This window comes from Oreochromis aureus, linkage group 6 (assembly GCF_013358895.1).
Source record: "Oreochromis aureus strain Israel breed Guangdong linkage group 6, ZZ_aureus, whole genome shotgun sequence".
Classification (NCBI taxonomy): domain Eukaryota; kingdom Metazoa; phylum Chordata; class Actinopteri; order Cichliformes; family Cichlidae; genus Oreochromis; species Oreochromis aureus.
The window spans coordinates 21,749,000-21,773,734 of NC_052947.1; the positions used below are offsets into that span (position 1 = coordinate 21,749,000).

General features: G+C 41.6%; 1 protein-coding gene across 3 annotated transcripts; it reads left to right on the top strand.

The window, feature by feature from the left end:
* The first annotated feature begins 355 nt into the window (after nt 1–355).
* Nucleotides 356–15,248, top strand: ankrd49 (ankyrin repeat domain 49). 3 transcript variants are annotated; one of them, XM_031751057.2, is made up of 3 exons: nt 356–606; nt 7,014–7,235; nt 13,840–15,248. In XM_031751057.2, exons 2-3 carry the CDS (start codon nt 7,023–7,025, stop codon nt 14,314–14,316), a joined length of 690 nt encoding a protein of 229 aa, XP_031606917.1. In that variant the 5' UTR covers nt 356–606; nt 7,014–7,022; the 3' UTR covers nt 14,317–15,248. The 3 variants fall into 3 exon arrangements, with proteins under 3 accessions (XP_031606917.1, XP_031606919.1, XP_039470047.1); XM_031751059.2 differs by having other exon boundaries at nt 7,017–7,235; XM_039614113.1 differs by lacking the exon at nt 356–606 and adding an exon at nt 770–810.
* Nucleotides 15,249–24,735: the final 9,487 nt, after the last annotated feature.

Sequence of the window (24,735 nt, forward strand, 5' to 3'; positions counted from 1 at the left end):
GTATTAGCAAATTATTGTGAAAACTAAAAATCACAGTGATTTAGTGATCAGAATTTGCAAACTAATCATAATTCATCTCATAAATCATGGCACACTGCTCTCCCCTACATTAACTACCGTTTTAAGTTTAAAAGTATCGATATCGGTATGTTCAACACTTCCTCCGTGTTCACTACTAACTGTTTAACAAATCTGTATTTATAGCAGTGGCGCCTTCTGCCAGACGGAAGCAGCAGTTTTACTACCAGATATCGAATAAAAGAAGAAGTATCTCTTCGCGAGCGTTTATGGGTAATGAAGTCCTTCAATCACGTGTCTGCTTGGCGCTAACTAGGCGAAGAACTACATATCCCGCTTGTCTTCACTGCAGCGTGTTTTTGTGTGGACGAGGTGAAACGTACTTCGCTTTGCTTCTATGTTAGCAGTTAGAGTAGTTACACTCGTCTCTGTGAGCGCCAGTGGTCTTTGAAGAGAGTTGCTTCACAAATAGTGGACTCAAGAGTGACGCGTGACGTCAAAACACGGCTACCATACGTCACGGTGCGGAATGTCAGCAACGGTTTGAACAGCCTACGATCACAACGGCAGCTGGCGGAATAGTTTCAGGTGTGTAAGTGTGATTTAAATGTCGTGAACTGTTTGTAACATTAATCTAACTCCTTTGTTTCCTCCTTTGTAACCTTTGTTTTGAAGCACAGCCGCCATGATCCTAATATAAGCCTGATAGTCGTTTGCTACTATACTGTTCTCCTTCTGCGTCTTCTATTAAAGTTGGCATGATCATTAAGTGAACATTTCTCAAGGAATTGGGTAGGTACCAGGTCATTTATGGCCCCTTAAAATATGCTTTTATTCTGCTTTACACTTGAGCATGACTAAAGACTTAATGCTGCAGAAGCATTGATGAAGATAATACATTTCTAATGGACATGAGTCAGGTTAACAGGGCTTTTTTTTTTCTTTAGCATTTACAGTCAAGTGAAACGGTGAGCAAACTTTAATATTATACAAAGGTAACCCGAATAAATACAAAATGCTGTTTTTAAGTGGTGATTTCATTTATTAAGAGCAAAAGCTATAAAAACCTCACTGGCCAATGTCAAAATGTAATTCCCCACCTTGTTAAGTCACAAATTAAATGCCATTAATCACATATTTTTGGAAGGCTAGCCATGCAAAGACCTGGTTACTGCTACACCTCTTCAATTATGAAATATGTAAATAGAACCAGTTTTTTAAAGTGAAGTAGATTTAAAGATCTCTAAAAGCAACACATCATGCCACAATCTAAAGAAACTCAAGAACTCCTGAGAAACAATGTTTCATCTATCAGTCTGGAAATGATTACAAAGACATTTCCAAGGTTTTGGACTCTAGCAAACTGCTGTGAGAGGCACTGTCTAGAAATGACCAGCTTCACCACTGAACTTTCCCAGGAGTGGCCAGCTTACCAAAATTCCTCCAAGAACACATCAACGACTCATCCAGGAGGTTGCAAAACAACGAACAAGCAAAAACCACTGCTGACCAAAAGGAACACAACAACTTGTCTCACATTCGCCCAAAAACATCTCGATGATGCCTAAGAATTTTGGGAAAATATTCTACGGACTGAGTCAAAAGTTTCATAAAAAGAGCATCATAGCAACAGTCAAGCATGGTGGTGGTAGTGTAACGGTCTGGGGCTGCTTTGCGGCTTCAGGATCTGGACGACTTGCCGTAACTGATGGAACCATGAATTCTGCTCTCTACCAGAAAATTCTGAAGGAGAATGTCTGACCTTCAGTTCATGCCCTGAAGCTCAAGCACATTTGAGTCCTGCAGCAGGAAAAACATTTGCAGTCCACCTCTTAACAAAACTGTTTTGGAGTGACCTAGTCAAAATCCACACTCAAATCCAACTGAGATGTCGTCATGACCTTAACACACTGTTCATTCTCTAAAACCCTATAATATGGTGGAATTTAAAAAAAAAAAAAAAAAAAAAAAAAAAAATCTGCGAAGAAGAGTGAGCCAAAGCTCATTTCCAGTTATTGCAAATGCTTGATTGAAGTTCTGGTTCCCAAGAGTGGCACAACCAGTTATTAAGTGTAGGGTTAAAATAATCTTTCCACACTGGGCTATGTAGGTTTGGATGACTTTTTTTCCTCAATAAATGAAATCATGATTTAAAAATTACATTTTGTATATTGGGTGAGGGACCAGACAAAGAGCGATTCAGAAGACCCGTATGAAAAGAACATCGAGGGAACAGTTTACCCTGCCCGGGATAGGGTTACCGGGGCCCCGCCCTGGAGCCAGGCCCGGGGAGGGTGCCCGAGGGCGAAGCGTCTGGTGGCCGGGCCTTAGTCCATGGGGCCCTGCCGGGCACAGCCCGAAGAGGAGACATGGGCCCATCATCCTCCCGCAGGCCCACCACCCGCAGGAGGCGCCATAGGGGTCGGGTGCATTGTGTGTCGGGCGGCGGCCAGGAGCGGAGGCCCTGGCGGACCGATCCCCGGCTGCCAAGACTGGCAATAGGGACATGGAATGTCACCTCTCTGGTGGGGAAGGAGCCTGAGTTAGTGCGTGAGGTTGAGAAGTACCGGCTAGATATAGTCGGGCTCACCTCTACGCATGGCTTGGGCTCTGGAACTAGTCTCCTGGAGAGGGGCTGGACTCTGTCTCAGTCTGGAGTTGCCCCTGGTGAGAGGAGGCGGGCTGGGGTGGGTATTCTGATATCCCCCCGGCTTGCTGCCGGTACGTTGGGGTTTTTCCCGGTGGATGAGAGGGTTTGTTCCCTGCGCCTCAGGGTCGGGGAACGGGTCCTGACTGTCATCTGCGCTTATGCGCCGAGTGGCAGTTCAGAGTACCCAGCCTTCTTAGAGTCCCTGCGGGGGGGGTGCTGGAAGGTGCCCCACCTGGAGACTCTGTTGTCCTGCTGGGAGACTTCAGTGCTCACGTGGGTAACGACAGCGAGACCTGGAGGGGCGTGATTGGGAGGAACGGCCTCCTGACCTGAACCCCAGTGGTGTTTTGTTATTGGACTTCTGTGCAAATCACAGTTTGGCCATAACGAACACCTTGTTCGAACATAAGAGTGTCCATAAGTGCACGTGGCACCAGGATGCTCGAGGCCGCAGGTCGATGATCGATTTTGTAATCGTATCACCAGACCTGCGACCATATGTTCTGGACACTCGGGTAAAGAGAGGGGCTGAGCTGTCAACTGATCACCACCTGGTGGTGAGTTGGATCAGGTGGCGGGGAGGACGCTGGACAGACCCGGTGCACCTAAACGCGTAGTGAGGGTGTGCTGGGAACGTCTAGCAGAGGCCCCAGTCCGCGAGATCTTCAACGCACACCTCCGGCAGAGCTTCAACAACATTCCGAGGGAGACTGGGGACATTGAGTCCGAATGGACCATGTTCAGCGTCTCCATCGCCAAGCTGCTGCATTGAGCTGCGGCCGCAAGGTGGTTGGTGCCTGCCGTGGTGGGAATCCCGAACCAAATGGTGGACACCAGAGGTGAAGGGAGCCACCAGGCTGAAGAAGGAGTCCCTATCGGGCTTGGTTAGCCTGTGGGACTCCAGAGGCAGCTGACAGGTATCGACAGGCCAAGCGGAATGCGGCTCGGGCAGTGGCTGAAGCAAAAACTCGGGTGTGGGAGGAGTTCGAGAGGCCATGGAAAAAGACTTTCGGACTGCCTCGAAGAGATTCTGGCAAACCGTCAGGCGCGCCTCAGGAGGGGAAAGCGGTGCTCTACCTGCACTGTGTATAGTGCTGGCGGTGCGCTGCTGACGCCGACTGAGAAAATTGTCAGACGGTGGAAGGAATACTGAGGACCTCCTTAATCCCACTGACACGTCTTCCGAGGAGGAAGCAGAGTCTGGGGATGAGGGAATGACCCGCCAATTTCTGGGGTCGAGGTCACTGAGGCAGTTAAACAACTCCTCGGTGGCAGAGCCCCTGGTGTTGATGAGGTCCGCCCGAGTTCCTGAAGGCTCTGGACGTTGTAGGGCTGTCCTGGTTGACACGCCTCTACAATGTTGCGTGGAGATCAGGGGCAGTACCCTGGACTGGCAGACCGGGTGGTGGTCCCCATCTTTAAGAAGGGAGACCGGAGGGTGTGTTCCAACCACAGGGGATCACACTCCTCAGCCTCCCTGGGAAAGTCTATGCCAGGGTGCTGGAAAGGAGAGTTCGTCCGTTAGTCGAACCTCGGATACAGGAGGAACAATGCGGTTTTCGTCCTGGTCGCGGAACACTGGACCAGCTCTTTATCCTCTCAAGGATACTTGAGGGTGCATGGGAGTTTGCCCAACCAGTCTACATGTGTTTTGTGGACTTGGAGAAGGCATTCGACCGTGTCCCTCGGGTGTCCTGTGGGAGGTGTTTGCGGGAGTATGGGGTGTCTGGCCCATTGCTACGGGCCATTCGATCCCTATACAACCGTTGTAAGAGTTTGGTTCGCATTGCCGGCAATAAGTCGGACTCGTTCCCGGTGGGTGATGGGCTCCGCCAGGCTGCCCTTATCACCGATTCTGTTCATAATTTTTATGGACAGGATTTCTAGGCGCAGCCAAGTGGCGGAGGGCTTTCACTTTGGTGGCCTCAGAATCTTATCTCTGCTTTTTGCGGATGATGTGGTTCTGTTGGCTTCATCGGTGAGGGCCTCCAGCTCGCACTGGAACGGTTCGCAGCCGAGTGTGAAGCAGCGGGAATGAGGATCAGCACCTCCAAATCTGAGGCCATGGTTCTCAGCCGGAAAAGGGTGGAGTGCCCACTCCGGGTCGGGATGAGTTCCTGCCCCAAGTGGAGGAGTTTAAGTATCTCGGGGTCTTGTTCGCGAGTGATGGGAGAAGGGAGCCGGAGATCGACAGGACGGATTGGTGCTGCGGCTGCAGTGATGCGGACGCTGCACCGGTCCGTCGTGGTGAAGAGGGAGCTGAGTGTAAAAGCGAAGCTCTCAATTTACCGGTCGATCCACGCCCGACCCTCACCTATGGCCACGAGCTGTGGGTAGTGACCGAAAGAACGAGATCGCGGATACAAGCGACAGAAATGAGCTTCCTCCGAAGGGTGGCTGGCCTCCCTTAGAGATAGGGTGAGAGGTTCGGCTATCCGGGAGGGGCTCAGAGTAGAGCCGCTGCTCCTCCACATTGAAAGGAGCCAGTTGAGGTGGTTCGGGCATCTGACAAGGATGCCCCCTGGGCGCCTCCTGGGTGAGGTGTTCGGGCATGTCCCACCGGGAGGAGGCCCAGGGCAGACCCAGGACGCGCTGGAGAGATTACATCTCTCGGCTGGCCTGGGAACGCCTTGGTGTTCCCCCGGATGAGCTGGAGGAGGTGGCTGGGGAGAGGGAGGTCTGGGCTTCTCTGCTTAGGCTGCTGCCCCCGCGACCCGATCTCGGATAAAGCGGATGAGGATGGATGGATTTTGTATATTTTTGGATTATTTTTTTCTAATATTAGATTGTGTTAGATAGGTCATGGATAAACCGAAGAGTATATGTAAGGTGGAACATAAATAGAGCCATTTAAGAAACGTTTTCCTGTGTAAAATGTGTTCAGAAATGACTCCACTAAAATAGTTGTGTCGACTGAGAGTTAACTAGCAGTCAGAGTAATCATAAACACATTTTAAAGATCTAAAATAGAGGGTGTGATTGGTTTGCCACTCCACCTATTAAAAAAAAAAAAAAAAAAAAGCAGTTTAAAAAACACATCTGATGCCTCTTAAAGTCGCCTTTCTCTGCACCTCTGGACCGTTTCCAGTGCATTTTTCTGGAAGTCCCTTCCACTCTCCTCAAACTTGAGTGTCACTAATGATGAGAGCAGAGTCTTGCGCTACAACCGGGTGACCAAACAGAAGTTTCCCATGATGAGTTCCCAGCATCAAAGCCTGAAGATAAGCCCCCTGAACAGGAGCATGTTTGTTTCTGTTCTAACATTTACAGTATTCTGCACTGAGAGTCGACCCCCAACGGTCAAACCAGGGTTGCGCTCTAACATCCAGAGTCACCCAAACTCATCAGATTTATTGTCCTAACCCTATTTTAATAGGCAGCAGTCACTTTAAGCTTTACAATCACACCTTGTAAAATTAAACATTGTTTTTACTTTGATATAATTATAATTTTCATCACTTCACTTTCAGTAATTTGTCAGTTAATTATTTTTTGACCACTGAGATTAGTCAGCTTTGTCCTACCAAAGAGATTTAATTTAGACTGACATAAAAGGGAGAGTGGGGGAAAAAAGCTGAAAACCTGATGCAAGAATGTCTGATGATAATAAAAATGACAATAAAATGGTTTCTAGTGTAAAGTCTGCCAGTCAATTAACCATTCTGATATTGCAAACTAGGAATAATGGAATGACAGCTTACATTTGAGAAACCTGAAAGGACTATATTTGACATTTTTCAGTTACCAAAATAGGTTCTAATTATTTTTCTACTTATTAATTCCCTCATTGTGTCAGTGCTACAGCAAAGAAAGAATCCGACGGGAACAACAGATGTGACGGCTTATTGTTTGTCTACTCTTGAGGTGCAAATATCAAATTTAAGAAGCAAAAATAATTATGCAACCATCTGTGCATGCCAGATTCTTCAATAATGACTGTTATGCAAAGAAAGAGACTCGATGTCAGCAGTGAGATAGCCTGAGCACGGCAGCTGGATATGTTTCTGTAATCCTAATGGTGCTGGACATTTTTCACCCACTGTGGTCTATAAAGAACTGGGGAAATAAATGAGCTGCTAGGCTTTAGGTCTGTTGTGCACTTACATTTTAAAGATCTGGTAAAAGCAGCAACGGTTTTTTAAAAGTAATTATTAAATGAAGCTCTAGCCTGACCCCTCTGACAGATGAGTGAACAAGGAGACCCAGAGGCAGGTCAGCTCATGTCTTACACAAACACTAGGTAGAAATTAATTGGTTCTTTGGGTGGCTCACTGGTGTTTGTGCCTACTTCAACCTGAACATGGGGAACAAACTAATAACTCTGACGTCTCTTCTCCGTCCAAAGCAGCGACTAATGGAGTTTCCAGAAGATTTTAACCAGCTCGAGCTTCTTGACACACACGGACACCTGATCCCCCGAGGGTCTGGCAGCGTGTGGACTGGAAGCAAGGATGATGAAGAGGAGGCAGAGGAGAGGGAGCACAGTGAGGAGTGGTATCTGGAAAAGGAGGAAGCTCTCAAAGATGAACCCAACGAGCTCATTCTGTGGGCAGCGGAAAACAATCGTGTAAGTCCAGTTTTGTTTTCAGATCAGGGGTGAGCGATAGAGCTTTAAAATAATATCATTATTATTATTTCAAGGAAATTTGTGAAATGATATTATGTATGGGGAAAAAATATTTTCCATCCTTGTTTTACAGTGAGCTAAAGTGCCAGTTTTTCCTGGTACCCTTCTGGCTTCAACTTAGTTTTTGCAGCTTTTTTTTTTTTTTTTTTTTTTTTTTTTTTGGTAATGTAAAAAAAAAAAGAAAAAAAAAGAAATGTTTAGTTGTTTTGCTTCTCATTTCCTTCCTTCACCACGTGAACTACAGTAGAACCCAAAGGAAGAAGATAATATCCCCTCTCTTATATTGTAGCCTGAATAGTTAAACTTTGTGTTTTTCTTCCATCTGTTGCAGCACAAACTGTATCATTAGTCGTTCAGGTCTTTAAACTGAGAGATGGTTTGATTTTCATCCTTTGTGCATCCAGGTTCTTTTGAGCCATCTATCAACATGAACATCGTGTGCTGCTGCAGTATAGCTCACTTTTGTCAACTACTGTAGGTTTTTTTTTACATATATATATTTGTGCCACAGACCAGAATCTGTGGTAGTTTAAGATGAATTTTTAGCCGTTATGATCCCAACTCTCTGCAGATGACCTTTACTTAACAAAAGATACCAAACTTACACAAAGTTCACCTAAATGCGGTGCAGTCTCAGAAGTGACCAGGAAATGAGTTAACACTATTATTGTACCGAGATTAAACGGCCGTCGCGGTACAGTTTCTTCTGCAAATGACTTTTTCCTGTCGTGAAAATGGCGACAGCAGCTGTGTCAGTGGTCTCAACATAATACCACAAAAATACGTTTTTCCCTTTGCTGTCATCTTAAAAGCAGCACTTTGCTCCCCCCGACCCTCCTGCCCTCTTCCCTGTCATCTTCCTCTTTGCAGTCAGCAGCTGCGAGCGGATCAGTCTGTTCTTTTTCATTGGTTTTTTCTGTAAGATACAGGGTTCGTACGGGTGCTTGAAATCCTTGAAAATGCTTGAATTTTAATGTTGTCTTTTCAAGGTTGGGAAAATGCTTGAATTTCAGATGTGGTGCTTGAAAGTGCTTGAAAATGTAACTGTATTTCATTCACCACAAATAACTATCTGATTAAATAGTTTTCTTATCAGATAGAGAAATAAAAATGAGTCGCAAAATGTAAAAGCAAAATTTCCCTGCCTGGGCTTCCTTGCGTCTGTTTCAACGTGTGTCCCCGCCCCTCCCTCGGCCAGTCGGGGATGAGTGCGCTAACATACCTGTAGGTTGCTGTTTAAATGAGTGTATGATGGAAAACGACAGTGGCGGAGTTTGCGCTCTCCAGTCGCATGATAGGTGAGTGCTAGTAAATAATTTTCCAGTACGTGTACGTTACGCATGCAATTTTTAAAAATTATGATTATTATTTTGCTAGCTATCAAACTCGCTGGAGAAATGATTGAAATGCACTGAGTGTGATGCAGTATGGCAGCGCTATTATGGAATATGCTGTGAACTTAGCTAACATTACTTAGCAGTGATATGAGTTAATTTACTCAAGTGAAAGCTTTAAACATTAGCCCGATACATAACTAGCTAACTTAAGGCTTTCTGATTAACCCTCTGGGGGGGTCGACCGGGAAATCCACCCAGAGTCTCCATTTCAACTTGGGTCGAACGTGCGGACTTCAAGCTATAAACCAGTGTTTAAACTGTGTTGATAGGCCACGTAAAACCGGTGTTTTTGTTTTAATAAAACAGTGGCGTTTACTCGGGAAGAAACGGTAAAAAGCGGCGTTTTCTATGGAGAGCTAGCAAAGACGCTTTGCTTGTGAGTGAAAAAGAAAAAGAAAAAACACTCCTTCCCTATTGGTGGAAAAATGTACCATGTCGACCAATCAAAAAATGATATGGCAACATGTGCAATTTGGTCGTTTGGGAAGAGGGGGAAGTTTTAGGAGTGACCGTGAAAAGAGAGAGAGCGAGTGAGCGAAAGACAGAGAGAGAGTTTTGATACGTGAGAGATTTGTGACGTTTGTGTTGTCTTGTGTAGTTAGTGTGTAGTTTTTGTTTTGTGTGTCAGTTCTACTAGTGAATGTCACAGTTGCTGCAAAAAAGCCACCAAAGGCAGGTTACAGTGTAAACGCTGAGTGACACACCTGCCGTCAAACCTGCAGGTTTATCCCTGTGCTGTTCTCATCTGTGTTACAGTGACACAAACTATTTTTTGGAGTTGCATAAATAATTTGTGTGCCTTCTTATTTGACGCAGAGCACCTGATTGTTCTGTAAATAGTTTTAAATGGTTATATAAAAAACGTCTGAGCCTTGGCTGCATTTTTCTTTTAGGTAAATAGTACCATATAACTTTGTTGTTTGCAAAACTTGTGCATATTTTTAAAAAAATGTACATGTAAATTAGATTTTAAGTAGATGCTTGTGCATTCTTAAAGTCTTATATGTTGAATTGAACTATGTGATCTGTTCAAAGCCTCTCAGTCAGTGCTGTTCTCCATGCCTGTCTGACATGATGTTATTAGCACAAACACTTTAAAGGTGATCATTTAGGACTTCAGCAATAATACAGACAGCAATGTAGTTAGCAATAAAACAGTTTTATTGGGAATTAACTTAAAAAACAAACAAACAAACATCTATTTTTTGTCACACAGGAAAGAAGCATCAATATCTGATGAGAAGACTTATTTCTGTTTTGTTTTGTTGTTGTTGTTTTTTTTCAACAGGAGAAGAATATCTAACAAGTTGATTTGTTCACATTTTCACATCTTAATTTTTAAGTGAAATGTGCATTTTGAGTTTATACACTATGTATATAAGGCGGCCGTTTCCTTTTGCAGTATTTTTATGTGGGGTATTTTTCTGTGTCTTAACAAAAGGGGAGCAAAGGTGTCTTTTCACATGGTCTTACTGAGGTGATGCGAATTGAAACATGCATTCTTTCTTTTTTTTTTTTTTTTTGGCGGGCGGGGGCTGGAAAAGCTTGAAAAGGGACCTTGAAAGTGCTTAAAAAGTGCTTGAATTTGACCCTGAAAAAGGCGTACGAACCCTGAAGATACTGAGCTATCCAATGTAGCATCTGCTGCTGACTATTTGTTGACTGTTTTAAAACAGTTTATATACTGCAGGTATAGAGTCGCCGGTCTTTGCTGTTGCTGATGTCTCCCATAAATTTCAGTTCAGGATACACTGACTGCCACGTCTATTTCCTGCAATCTCTCTGCCAAGCATCCCTCTTGGTCAATTACTAGACACTATTTATTCAAGTTTGAATTAAAGTCCTGCAGGCACACACTGGGAAAAAATCACAGCACAAGCCGATGCTTTATGAATTTCAAACCAGTCATGACCTTTGAGTCTTCATCTCAGGATAGAAGTTATGCTGAATAAATAATAATTAAAGCATTTAGGGACACAAATTAAAGTCAAATTTTTGTCAAACAACTATTTTCCCTGACAGACCGCACAGCATGTTCTTATATTCTCAGCAGCAGCACTAAGCACAGACGTGTATTATAAAACAAAACATAAAATACATTTTTTATGTAATGTTCTGTAAGTTTCACTGTGAAGTTTGCAAATTTGATGGTGAAACATTTCTCCCATGAAATGTGTCCCTCTGATTTTGATCCGTTTCTACTGTTTCAGTGTGCGTGGCTTTAAATGCTCATAAGCAGCTGCCTCCCACATCGCTTAATGCAGTCATTATGCCAAGAGGAAGTCAGGAGAAATAGTCATTACAGGACAAAACTCCAGTTTTATGAGCTTGTGTGGCTGGTAATGAAATGTGGCGTCCTGGAGGAGCTGGACTACCTGTGCAGCTTGAATGAGCTGCAGGTAACCTCTGTTGCTACGGTACTGACAAAGACACGAGCAAAGAGCATGAACTAGGAAAAAAGCAGTCAGTAGGGAGAAGGAGGCAGCAGGAGTCTGTGCACGCCACCTGCAAAACCTCTCTCTTTTTTGTGGGGGGGGATTGTGTCATTGATGCTTCTGCAGTGCACCTGTCATCACTTTCATTTGCACCCAAGCACTTAAAACTGATTGAAAATAGTTTCTGTTTTCTAATTGGACAAGATTGATATTCTTGAAGTTTTATCTGACTGTGCTATACCGTGATGATCGAGTGGCTGTCTAACTTTTTTCTATTTTTCTCTGGCATATCATTAGGGAATGCTAAAGAAACTGCCAGCAACACAGCACACCAAGAGATTTAATGTTTGAACTTTTCAGCGCTTCTCGGCATTGCAGATTTTACACATCTCTGGCCTGCTGCGAGATCTAAGCAGCAACTAACAGTAACTGCATAAAATTCCTACTGACTGACTGAAGCTGGACATCATCCAAGTGTGAGGGCAGAGCAATGGCAAAACTAATCAGCTTCGTATATTCACTTTATTTTTACACTTCACCTTTAAGGATGAATACAAAGATAAAAGTTTCATCATATACATCCTTTATTTTGGCAGATTTTTGTTTTAATCCCACGGAGACGTTGACCACAGGCAGGATGGTTTGTGGTATCCTTTCATTTGTTTCCACTTGACTTTATTTTTCTGAAAAACACACTGAGGAGGTTAAATAGAGTGTAGCTGATTGGTTGCATTAGTCAGCGCCTTTGGTTTTTCTTGATGTGGATTTTTTTAAATGATTATTTCTTCTTGTTAAAATTACACATGGGTCTCTAACCACAAAAGGGAACTCATGAATTAGTTGTAAACATTTCATTTTGTGAAATGCCAAGGGAAACAGGCCAGCAGTGTTTATATTTGAATTTCAAAGTTTAATACTCAGAAGGCATCAATACTCTTTTTCCCAGTTATATAAAAAATAAAAACAAAACACAGAGTTTATAAAGTGACTGTCCAGAATCAAAACTATAGGACTATATACTAATACACCAGTATAACTATATAAGTAACCTACTGTCTGAGACTTGTGGTAAATTCAATTTTTAAATGTAAAGAATTGCAGAAGTTTGACCGAGGAATAAAAAATCTTATGACTTTGTACACCACGAGGCACGAAGCAGCACAGAAATTTAATACAGCCTGAAAGCCCCTAAAAAGATGCACAAAAGCTGAATGAAAAACAATATACACTTGCAGATAATTAAACTTGCGTCAAGCTAATTTAATCACAGTTCATTATGTGCATTATAACACTGTCAACATCCAGCAGTTTCCCTCAACACACCATAATTGAAAAAGATTCGTGCGTGGAATAAATTCCCAAATAATTCAAAGTTATTTGGAGTCATGACAAATTTTCTTGATTTTTGTCTTGATTGAGTGAGTAGATGAATTCAGCTGAGCACTTTACAGACGGTAAGCGCTGATAATGTCAGGAGAATAATTTCATGGAGCTGTCCAGAGTTTCTTTTTTGTAAATGTAGCCCACAGCAGGAGATTTTCATCAGATGTGTTCTCACCTCTGGAAAAAGTCAGCCTAACTTTGGAGCTAAGAAGCTGTGTAGAGCATGTAAGAGGCAGGATGCGCAGCACCCACTCATTTGCTGTAAATTCCCAGAACTTTTGCCTTCTGTGTTCTCAGTTTGACCTTGCACTGACTTTGTACAAGGAAGCTGGCAGGGAGAAGATCTTTTGACGCCTGAGCCGGGGCTACAGTGCATGTGTGAATATAATTTAAACAGCAATGCTTCCTTCTGCAGGGTGATTTTCAGTCTGACACTACTGTCTTTAAATCATAATTTGTGCATTGCGTTGTATTTAGCAGTTGGTCTTGGGCCCCAGTTACCTCGGCATAGCGGGAGGTTGGTAACTCCCCGATAACCACTGGCTGCTAGGAAAAAATGTGTATTGCCAACCGGTTGCTGGCAGTCAGTAGGAAAAAGAGGTATACAGTGAAAAAACATTTAAATTGAATTGAAGTAAATCAAAATGGCAACTGCAAATATGCTTTCTTAAGGTTTAACATTGGTGACATCACAGTAACTACATAATCTTTTGACTGTCTGTGAGGCACAACCTTTACTTTGAAGGTGAACAGTCTACGTTTCCAGTTTACATTCAATTTTCTCTACTGCTCAGAGACTAGTTGACAAGTGTTTGCAGACAAGTTGGCGATCTGCAAAGTAATCACAAAGAGATTCTTGGTGTAGCACCTGCTAACTGCTAGCAGCCACTTAACAAAATGTCAGGGAATACACATTTCCCATGGTTTCCAACCTAAGACCTCAATCACACATCTGTGATTGAGGTCTTAAGTGTGTGAATTAAAGTATCTGTGCTGTAGAAAGTCTGTCTGGAGGAAGTGTTTCTTTTGACCTTTTTTTCTTTGCTAGCCTACGTCATTGGTATTAGTTTGTTGGTTAAACCAAAGCTTTGCTCAATGGGTATCAGAAAGTCAAATAGTTGCTGTGCATGAGGTCCTTTGACAGCTTTTTTTGTGCCTTTACCGCAAAGTAAAAAATAAATTAAGGTGCTTATGCAGCTAATTAAAGCTTGCATGAAGCACAAATGGTGCTGACTTTGTGATCAACGTTGCAGAATTGAAGTTTTATTTGAGAAAAAGCAGCTCAAATGAAACATTTTCTTACAATCAGTTTCTATGGTTTTCTTTCAGCTTGCCACAATCCACAGTTTGTTAGCTGCTGATCCTTTGCTGGTGCACTGCTGTGATGAAGATGGTTACACTCCCCTGCACCGTGCAGCATACAGCGGCCACGTCGAAATCGTTTCTGCTCTGCTTGCCGGCGGCTCTAAGGTCAACCCCCGCACCATCGATGGCTGGACTCCCCTTCACAGCGCTTGCCGCTGGAGCCGCGTTTCTGTGGCGAGTTGTCTCCTGCAGCACGGAGCCGAACTGAACGCCCAGACCAACGGTGGACTCACACCATTACATCTCGCTGCTTCCTACACAAGCTTTTCAAAAACAGACTCCAGACACACCTTAGAGCTGCTGCTCTCTCAGCGCCATCTGAAGCCGGGGCTCCGCAGCAGCAGCGGGGAGACCGCCGGTGAGGTGGCGCGACGTAGTGGGCCCCATCACTTTATGTTTGAGATGGTGGAAGACTATGTGAATGTGGTGCCCATCTCATGAACAAAAGCACAGGCCCACACAGGCTTTCACATTAGCTGTCACTTGAAAAAATGTATAAAAATGGAATCCTGCACATTCATTAAAATGCTCTTGTATTCTAGCGTTTGAAGCAGTATTGATGTCTTGTTAATGGTCAGGTTTCCTTTTGAAGCAACATAAATGTGAATGTCAAATCTCCAATTCATCTTCTTTACAATTAGATTAAAAGTTTCTTCCCTTTTATTCTGCAATAGACCACAGGTTAGGAAAAAAAGGTCTGCCTTAAACCTGAAATTGCAGGTTTTCTGAGGAGCTGAAAAGATGCTGTGATAAGATTCAAGCTGTGTTTCTGAGTGCCAGTTGTTCAGTGACATTTAGATATTAGAAATTCAAAGCATTATAGATGAGTAGTTATTTTAGTATCTACCTGTTAACTAAAAGCCTTTTTCAACCTTGAAAGGTTTTCTTTGGAGTTGTGTTTAGGGCCTAACTTTTAAACTCATTAGCCACTTTGTTACTCGAGTAGACTCTGGCACTTTCTGACCCATCTGTGTGTCAGAGCAGAAATTGAGACTCATTTTTTTATTTTCTAATTTCCAGTTATGGTGAACTTGTTCTGTAGCCTCAGTTTCCTGTTCTTAGCTGACAGAGATGGCATCCAGTGTAGTCTTCTGCTGCTATAGCTCATCTGCTTTAAGGTTTGACATGTTTTAAGAGATGTTTTACTGCATATCTTGGTTGTAACTTGTGCTTATTTGTGAAGATTAATACTGATCTTCTTTTGGCCTCTGACAGTGGATTCATGTCTGTGCTTGTACAGCTAAACCTCCGTGCAGTGTTTGATACTGTTGACAATATTGTATTACAGAAATTAGAGCTTGCCATAGATACTAAAGATACTGCACTGCTGTGATTTGAATCATATCTAATAAACGCCAATGTGTTAATGTAAATGGGAAGTCCACAGGGTTCTAGGATTCTGCTGACATACATGGTTCCCTTAGGCAATATCATTAGCATGCATTTTATTGCTTTGCAGATGATACCCAGGTTTATGTGTCTATGAAGTCAGGTAACACACACCAATTAGTTAAACTGCAGGAACATCTTAAAGACATAAAGACCTGGATGACCTCTAATTTCCAGCTTCTAAATTCAGATAAAACTGAGTGACTGTTACTGTGATTTGGTGTCTAGTTAAAGTGAATTTAATTTTTGAGTTCCCATTGAGTTAATATTTGATTTACTATTGGCCTTCCTGTCAGCTCAAAGCAGTCTGGTTATGCTCTGACCTCTGGCATCAACAATTAAAGTAAGGTAGTTTAAACATGCTGTGTGCAACATGGGTCACAACTAGAATAGCTCTCAGATGATTTATATGGGGGGGTTGTTCTTTTCAGTTACTGCTAAATATTCAAGTTTTTAATAATAGCTTCTTACTTTGTGTGACAAGGTTTTATAGATCATTTTCTCTGTATTGCATGCTTTTTCTCAGGCAATGACAATAAAACCACATATGACCATAAAAGAGCTGCGAGAAAGGTTAAAAAACCAATGCAGACTTAAGCTGTCAGCTATCACTGAGTATCAGTACACCACTGCTGACACCAGATTCTTGTGTCAGGAGTTAAAAAACATCACGAGTACAAAATACAATAGCAGAAGCATGATGCATCATGCTGTATAATACACTACTTGGCTGCTTTGACGCCTTTGAACACAATGACAAGTGACCTGCTCTGTGGGACAAACCCACCACTTTAACTCTCAATGCCACGAAACGGCTCAGAAGATAATTTCAAAAGGCATCTGAGTGAGGCACAGCCAAACTGGGAAAACCAGAGAGGTGTGATTAGAGTTTAGGTTGGTTGCAGCTTTCTTTTTTAAGTGCCTACAATGTCCTTCTTAGTCATGAGATATGGAGGTATTTATGAGTCACAGAACTATAATACTGTGAATTCACAGCAGCAAAAATACTCTGTTGCATGTTGGTTGTGAGCGTTTTAACGCACTGTTCTTGTCTCTGTCTCTCTCCTGGTTGGGTCAAGCTTTTTATTAAGCCACCATTTACAACAGCATATTGGGTGTTTTTGAAGGTCTGCATTCTGATGGACTGCGCGGTCTGAATAGTTGAGTGCAGTTTTCTCACTGATTGGAGGATATTTCTGTTCAAGGGCTCTGTGCAGAATGTACAAAACTTTAAACAACACAAACACTTTTTTTTGTCCTCAGCTGTCAGTAGTTTCATGTATACAGACAAGAAACAGCAGCCTATACAGTACATTTTATATGTATATGAATTCAAGAAAAAGTCCATCTATTTTTGCTTATTAGGGTTGTTGCTAGGGCTGGAACCTATCCCAGCTATGAGAGGGAAAAAGTCATGGTTCACCCTGTTGCCAGACTGTCAGAGGTCCAACACAGAGAGACAGACAACCACTCACACTCCAGACTACTGGGACAGACTATGCAAATGCCACACAGAAAGTTCCTGCCCAGATGATTGATTCAAACACCGGACGGTTTTGCGGAGAGGCAAGCACTGCACCACCGTGCTGCCCAGTTCAAGAAAGGAGAGAATGTAATTTTACTAAATCCATATTCTTATCTCTGCCAAAACCAAAAATGTATCTTCCCATTATTCCCAAACCTAACAAATAAAATAAAAATAATATCAGCTAACCGTATTGTCCAGTGCTAGCAGCAGCTAGATGTTGCTAGATGGATCTAGCAACAGCCAGCACTGGACACAAGTATGCAGTAAATAGTAAAGCTCAAAGGAAAAAATGTAGCATCCAAATACCTTTTTGGTGTTAATGTAGACTAGACATTTAGCAAACAAAATAAATACAAATATTAGAATATGTTGAAAAAAAAATTTTTTATTTAATTTTAAAAAGTAAACCTTCATATATTCTATATGACACATGGAATAATTAAACCTGCTTTAATTTTGATGATTACAGCTCAAAGTTCATGAAGTCAGAAATTCCTTTTTTTCAAATTTTTAGAATATCTAATTCATGGTTTGAGTAAACTGAGTAATACTATAGTAATAATATTAATTTCCATTAAAGCAGTTGTAATTAGCGGCAGACTACTGACTGGACGGTTGTCCAACAACATCCTTCACGAGGAGGGTGAGCTACAGAAGGTCATTGGTGATAAAGCTGGCTGTTTGCAGAGAGCTGCATTGAAGCATATTAATGGGAAGTTGACTGGAAGGGAAAACTGTGGTAAGAAAAAGTGCAGAAGCAGCAGGGATGACAACAACCTCTAGAAGACCGTCAGGAAAAGTCACTTCAAGAACTTTGGAGAGCTTTACGAGGATGGTGTCAGTGTTTCAAGATCCACCACGCACAAATGTATTCAGGAAACTATTTGTAGTGTCTTTTTCTCTCATCTTTTTGCTGTTGTTTGTGCATCTTTATCAACTACTTTTCCTACACTATATGCTTTTCTACAAGGTGCATGAGCATAAAGGGAAGGTAGGGGGAGGGGCTAGTTGCATTGAAAGATGCAACTAGGAAAACCCATCGGCCCATTGGCCTACCTGCCAAAGGATGGATTGCCAAGTTTACCAGTGCAATCCCAGTCACATTCCTAATCAGGCCACTCCTGAAGCAGGAACAAAACCAGATCCATCTTTTCTGGGCTAAGGAGAAAAAGAAGTGGACTGTTGCTCAGTGGTCCAAAGTTGGCAGATTAAAGTAAATTTTAGATTTCATTAGGAAATCGAGGTCCTGCAGTGTGAGGTGTGGAGAGACTCTAAACCCAGTGTGTTTGAAGTCCAGTGTGAAGTTTCTGCAGTCTGTAATGATTTGGGTTGCCATGTCAGCTGCTTCTGTTTGCAGTCGTTGGTCCATTGTGTTTTATCAAATCCAAACTCAACACAGTATCTACCAGGAGATTTAGGAGCACTACATGCTGCCATCTGATTACAGGGTTTATGGAGATGCCGATTTCCTTTTCCAGCAGTACCTATCACCTCTGCACGGAGCCCAAACTAAACAGACTGAAACACATGGTGGGCCTCTCTGGTGCTGTACACAACTGGTTTACTTCCTATCTCTCAGACAGAACTTTTATGGTGAGTATGGATACATGCTCCTCTAAGATCCATAAAATGACATGTGGTGTGCCCCAAGGGTCGGTTTTAGGCCCTGTACTTTTTAATTTTTATATGCTCCCTCTTGGCGGTGTCATCAGGAGGCATGGAGTGAACTTCCACAGTTACCCTGATGACACTCAGCTGTACATCTCCGTGTCTCCTGATGACACCAGACCAATGGATGCCCTTTTTAACTGTATTTTAGATATAAGATCTTGGATGGCAGAAAACGTTTTGATTGATTTGCTGACCATGTTATTACTGTGCCAGTTAACTCACCTGACCTGAAATCCACAACATATGTGTGCAGTATTGTCAAGCAGAAAAGGAGAAACACCCGACTCAAAATACAGACGAGCTGAAGGTTGCTATCAAAGCGACTTGGACTTCATTAACACCTCAATTAAATGAACATGCTTGTAGCTGGTGGTTCACCATTGGAAAGAAGCACATTAAAGAGTCTGGCCTGCACAGTCTCCAAAGTGCAAAACTGGAAAGATTATATTTAACCCAGCATGGTATAACCACTGGTCTTTTTTTTGGTTATGCTTGGACTTTTTTTCTTTTTTAGAAAAAAGGGAATTATTTTGAAAATATTTAATAATTTCAGTGTTATACTGTGTCATCATAATACTTGCCTAACCCTCCACCCATAATGCATCAATTTGTATCTCTTTCTGCGTAAATTCATGCTGGTTATGTCTTCATTGATGCAAAGAAAACACAAAATGAGACACCACATAATGAGTCAACACTGTTGAAACATAATGCCAGGTGCATCCCGGGCATTTCGCATTGATTTCAAATTCTTATTCTCAGCTCATATTATTTTTGAATGTACTATTAACTCTGATGAGTCAACACTCAAACAGATATGATTCACTCTTCTCTCCTCTTTTTTGTTTGCCTTAGTCCACACAGGAGATTCTGAGATTTTGTGTCTTTTTGGGAAGTAGCCTCCTTGTTTATGTGAATGATAAATTCATTTATTTTAATGTACCAGCTGCAGGTGTTGAATGCTCAGATGTGTTGAAAAAACACACATCTGCGGTTTTGGATCATTTTCTGGATCGTGTTCATCTCAGCTATGTCACTGAGGCTCACTAAAAACATGCCCAGGCTGTGGGTATCTACAGATTTGTTAACAAACTAAACTTAATAGACGGCTTTCTTGTTTTTAAGCTTTTTTGAGAAAATGTCATTACACGTTGTCATTACTCCTTTTTCTCCTCTGGCCCCTTATTAGTTATAAACCTGTGTGTGTGTGTGTGTGTGTGTGTGTGTGTGTGTGTGTGTGTGTGTGTGTGTGTGTGTGTGTGTGTGTGTGTGTGTGTGTGTGTGTGTGTGTGTGTGTGTGTGTGTGTGTGTGTGTGTGTGCGTGGTGGGTATAATTATGTTTACCATAAAAGTGGCTGGATGCAATCATTATCCATAGTCAAACTTTGCTGGGAGAAAAAGACCCTCACATTTTTCTGCTTGGAAACATCAGAGAGACGTGACCTCTTCATCAGCCCTGAAATAGACACCTGTGCTTCTCACGTCTCACCTTCATTGGTTCCCTGTAAAAGCCACAAATGAATTCCAAAGGCCTCATCATGTTATCCCAGCAGACCACTTAGATCTTAGAGTACAGGCTTAGGCTGACTGGAGGTTCCTCACTTTCACCTGTCGGGCTCCTCTCCTGTGGAACCAGTTCCCAGTTCTCTTTACTTTTAACATTAGATGTCAAACTTTCATTTTTTTGTGCAGAGTACTTAGAGCTGGTTAGTTATGCTTCTAGCCTATTCTGCTGGAGGCACTCTGCTCTGCCCTCCTCCCCCCGTGAATTTATATTCCACTACATAACATGTAATGTGGTGCTGTCTGTCTCCTGTAGTTTGTTTGCAGGTATCTCAGCATCCAAAGCTGCTGCTAAAAGGCTTTTATTTCTTGTAATATTTGCTTTATTTGCTTGCTTGAAGCAAATTATTGGGTTTTTCTTTGTATTCTAGGGTTTTAGCATTATGATGTAAAGTGGTTTAAGATTGCTTATGCTGTAATTGGCCAATAATAAGTGATTTTAAATTGATTTATGCCTTTGGCATTTGCACTGTGCAGACTGGTCACTTAGATGTATAGTTGGCACATGTGACTGTTTGGTGCAGTCAGGCCTGACTGGAAATTGTATTTTGCTTCTTCACAGATGACTCCCTTCATATTAGACAGTGTTTTACAGGTTTTTCATACATTCTTGAATAATTCATCATGTCACTTGAACAGATAGTGCCTTGGTGGTTTTTCATGGTTTTATTATACAACGGCCAAAATACAGTCTTGTGAAAAACTGAGTACACCCTTACTGCTTTCGTGTAAGTGGTAGCCAGGTGTCCCCAATAAAATGCATGTGAATAACTGATCATCATGGAGGATGACTGAGAACCTTCACAGACAGATCATCACGGACTGTAGCTAGCATAAGACGACCTGGATTTTGTTTTACTTTGCAGAAATACTGATTAATGCCGTTTTAGCACTTTGTGTAGCAACTGATAAAAAGTTGCAAAGTGCAAACAAAACATGTAAAACCGGTAAAAGCGTGTATGAAAATTCAAACCAAAGACATCCCAAATGAAATTCCAATGAAAAACATATTCAGTAAAAACATAAAAGCTTGATCTCCTAGAGCGACCTCCTCTATGAAAGCAGATTTCCCAAAGTGCATCAAAAACCACCTTAAGCATAAATCCTGCGACAAGCTATTTGGAAACCTCAGATGTGTGACAGTGAAACCCTCACCGACACTCTGTGTACCAGCTGTAACGTGTGCGCATGATGAGACATTGATGAGATAAATCTATGTAATTATTTACTTTTCCAAGACAAGTGGTTAATGAAGGTTTTAACATTTAATCAGCGTGGCAGCTGGTGACTTTGTGCCAAAACACTCACCCCAGTTTTAGATTTTTAATTTCAAAGGTCATTTGTGGCATTAATAATGTTCCTGTAGTGATAAAAAGCTGTTTCACATAAACAGCTTTTTATCACTACAGGAACAATTCTCTCTCTGTGAGCTGCACAAAAAGCTGAAAGCTCTCTTTTATAACCTGCAGTCTGGACAGAATACAGTAATCAGCTGCAGTGCATCCATAAATCTCCACAATTAGTCCGAAACGTATTCATTTTTCATTTTAAAGTTTAGTAATTATTCTACAAGGAGCTGTAATCTCTTCACAAGACTATCGAGAAATGCTCAACAGTATATAAACAAAAGAAAGCCTCATAAGCTCCTCTGTCTATTCTCTTATCTGCGCCAATACAAAAATAAAAAGAGTCCGTGGTTCTCATTTCAGTCTTTATGTTGTGAGTTTCTGGAGCAGCCTTCCACAAGATCGAAGAACAGTAGAAGATACTCATATCTTTAAAAATCCAGCTGTTAAGCCCGGCTTCTATGGGCCATCTTTTAATTTATTAAATGTTCTTATTGATTAAATGTATCAGTGGATACACTGTTGTGACTATTTTTGCAAAAAGTACCCCAAAATTACCTTATTGAACTGAAAGAGAGATAAAATGATATGTTATGCATTCATTTATTTATTAGGTACACCCATTCAACACACACCTTCTATCAACATTTAGGCTGCCGGTGGTGTAAGGGTGTGGGGGATATCTTCTTGGCACACTTTGGTCCCCGTAATACAACATAAGCATCATTTAATCACCACAGTGTGAGTATTGTTGCTGGCCCGTTCTAATGGCAGGATAACACACCATGTCACAGATAATCAGATAATCTCAAACTGGCTTCAGAAAATAACAATGAATTCACTGAACTAAAATGCTCTCCACAGTCACCAGATCTCAATCAAACAGATCACTTTTAGCATGCGGTGGAATAGGAAATTCATATCATAGATGTGCAGCTGACAAATCTGCAGCAACTGTGAGATACTTTCATGTCAACATCACCCACAATCTCTGAGGATTGTTTTCAGCACTTTGTTGAATCTATGCTGTGAAGAATGAAGTCAGTTCTCAAGGAAGAAGGTCCAGCCTCATACTAGCAAGATGTACCTGATAAAACGTCTGGTGAGCGTGTATTTATTGTCTTTTTTATTATCATTATTCCTCATATCCTCTTTCACTGTTGTATTACTCAAGTAAATATTTTAAAATGAGTTTTTATTATTATTATTTTCATTTTGAATTTTATTAACTTTAGAAGTCTGGCTTCGTTGTTATTTTATTTTTCCACATGCATGGTTGTACAAACATAACCCCACAGTGGATTGGATTAATTCTGAAAATATTGCTTAATCTTTTTGTGGCTTGCAATTATGGTCAGGTCACTAATGGCTAATTTAAAAAAAATCAAAACAATATTCACAATATCATATCTTCAGATTATTAGCATATAGACAGTGTACTCTGGCAGGAACAGACCTGCCGTGTTCCCCTCACTGAAATGGGCTGAAATTTGTTTTTTCTTTAAACTGGGTAACAGAGTTAATAGAGGTCAACAAGAAATATTGTGTTTACAAGATAATACAAAGTATTTTATTGTTTTCTTTGTTAAAATCTCTGATACATACCTTTTCTACAAAAAGATTTTAACCCCAGCCCTGCTCTATCTCATAGATAACCCTATAAATAGATATAAATAATAAATATATATAAATAACCCGATAAATGCTACAAATGCAGAGTCCTCAGAGGGACTCCCAGGTGACCTCAGTCAACTTTTTGGAAAGTGCTGGTCTCGTGAACTGTTTTGGAAGATGGGCTGTTCTGTTGTTTTGAGTGTGTGGGATGAATTTTAGGAACCACTCAGTAAAGTTTATTTACTTTTTACATTACTTCCTCCCACCGCAGAAACATCTGGCCTGACGTGGACTGAACGTGTTTTGCACCGACACATTTTGGTTCACTTTTTGATAAAAGCTGGAATTGTACAAATTCAACAGATGATTTTCACCAGAGTACATAAAACTATATTTATAAAACTAAACAAACACCCTTAGTCTTTGCTCACTCTCCCTCTGCCCAACTTTGTGCTGTTTATTTAGTTCCTTTGCCTGGTTATTTTAGGTTACACCACCTTAACAGGTTAATTTGGGGGTTTGTTGGATGATAAATTTGTAACTTTCTGTTATGGCTTTGTCTCTCTGTCTCCCATCATAGTCATGACTCATGATAAATGCAGCTGGAGGGGTTAAACAATGCTCTGTTAGGCCAGAATTAATTACTGCTGTTTTTATACACAGCTCCCTGTTTTTAAAGGTGTAAATATAATAGGACATTTTCCTCAAAGGCTGTTTCACAGAGAGCGTGCAGGTCTTTTCTTTCTCACTTCTTCATAAATTAAGCAGGTAAAAAGGTTTTGGAGATGATTCCATGTATGGCACTTGCATTTGGATCCATTTGCTGTGATCACACACAGGAGCTTTTAATGCTTGGTGAAAATAGCCGTCTTTAGGCTGCCAAAACAAAGCAAGTCCATCAAGATAGATCTGGACCATTAGGAGCGGCAAGAAAAGCAGCACACACTGGTGATTTAAAGGAAAAAGAAGTTTTAAAAAAGCGTTGAGAAGACAACAGTGGTGGAGGATTGTGGGATCCTTTTCAAACCTTTACATCATTTAACCAGGAGAAAGACACTTTCCAGAAGGAGACGGTTCACCGTGAGATCCATTAATCTATGAAATATTATGGTTTGAGTTTTTTGGGAAAATCTTAAATAAAACTGCAACTACCAGGTGAGCGTGTATTTTAAAGTGAGGTTTATTAATAGAAAATGATATGATTAAAATATGATTAATACATGAGAAAAGAAATCTGCCACCACAAGTTTTAGCCCTAGTGTTGTGTTTGGGTCAAATTTTGCCTGATATATAAGTTTTACTTCAGAAAAATGCAGTTTGTGTGTAATTTGTGTGTTTTATTCAACATACTTTTGGTATTCCAAGTCAAAAATAATTGGTCATTAAAAATGAACGGGGGAAGACAGTAATTACCGTAAATAACATGCATGCATGTGCACACACACATGCGCACACCTTGGGTTCATTGGCAACCACTACAAAAACTTTTGCCGGGTAGAGGTTCTTTTCCATGGGAACCATTCCTGTGTTGGCATTTCTCACAGACAGTTACATAATTGTTTCAATAGCTCTGAACTTTTCTTGTAGCTTTGGTGTATCATGCTTTTTCAAAGCCTTGCTCACAGTCACTGCATGGCAGCACCATGGCAGGTCGATATACACAAGGTGGGACTCTTTACTACTTATTTTGGGCTCTATGCTGGTGCAGAGGAGAGAGGCCAGGAAACTGACAGTGACAATGGATTAGAG

Coding starts and splice junctions, on each gene's coding strand:
- ankrd49 (XM_031751057.2), top strand. CDS start 7,023: ATGGAGTTTCCAGAAGATTTTAACCAGCTCGAGCTTCTTGACACACAC. Junction 7,236..13,839: donor GGGCAGCGGAAAACAATCGT/GTAAGTCCAGTT, acceptor GTTTTCTTTCAG/CTTGCCACAATCCACAGTTT.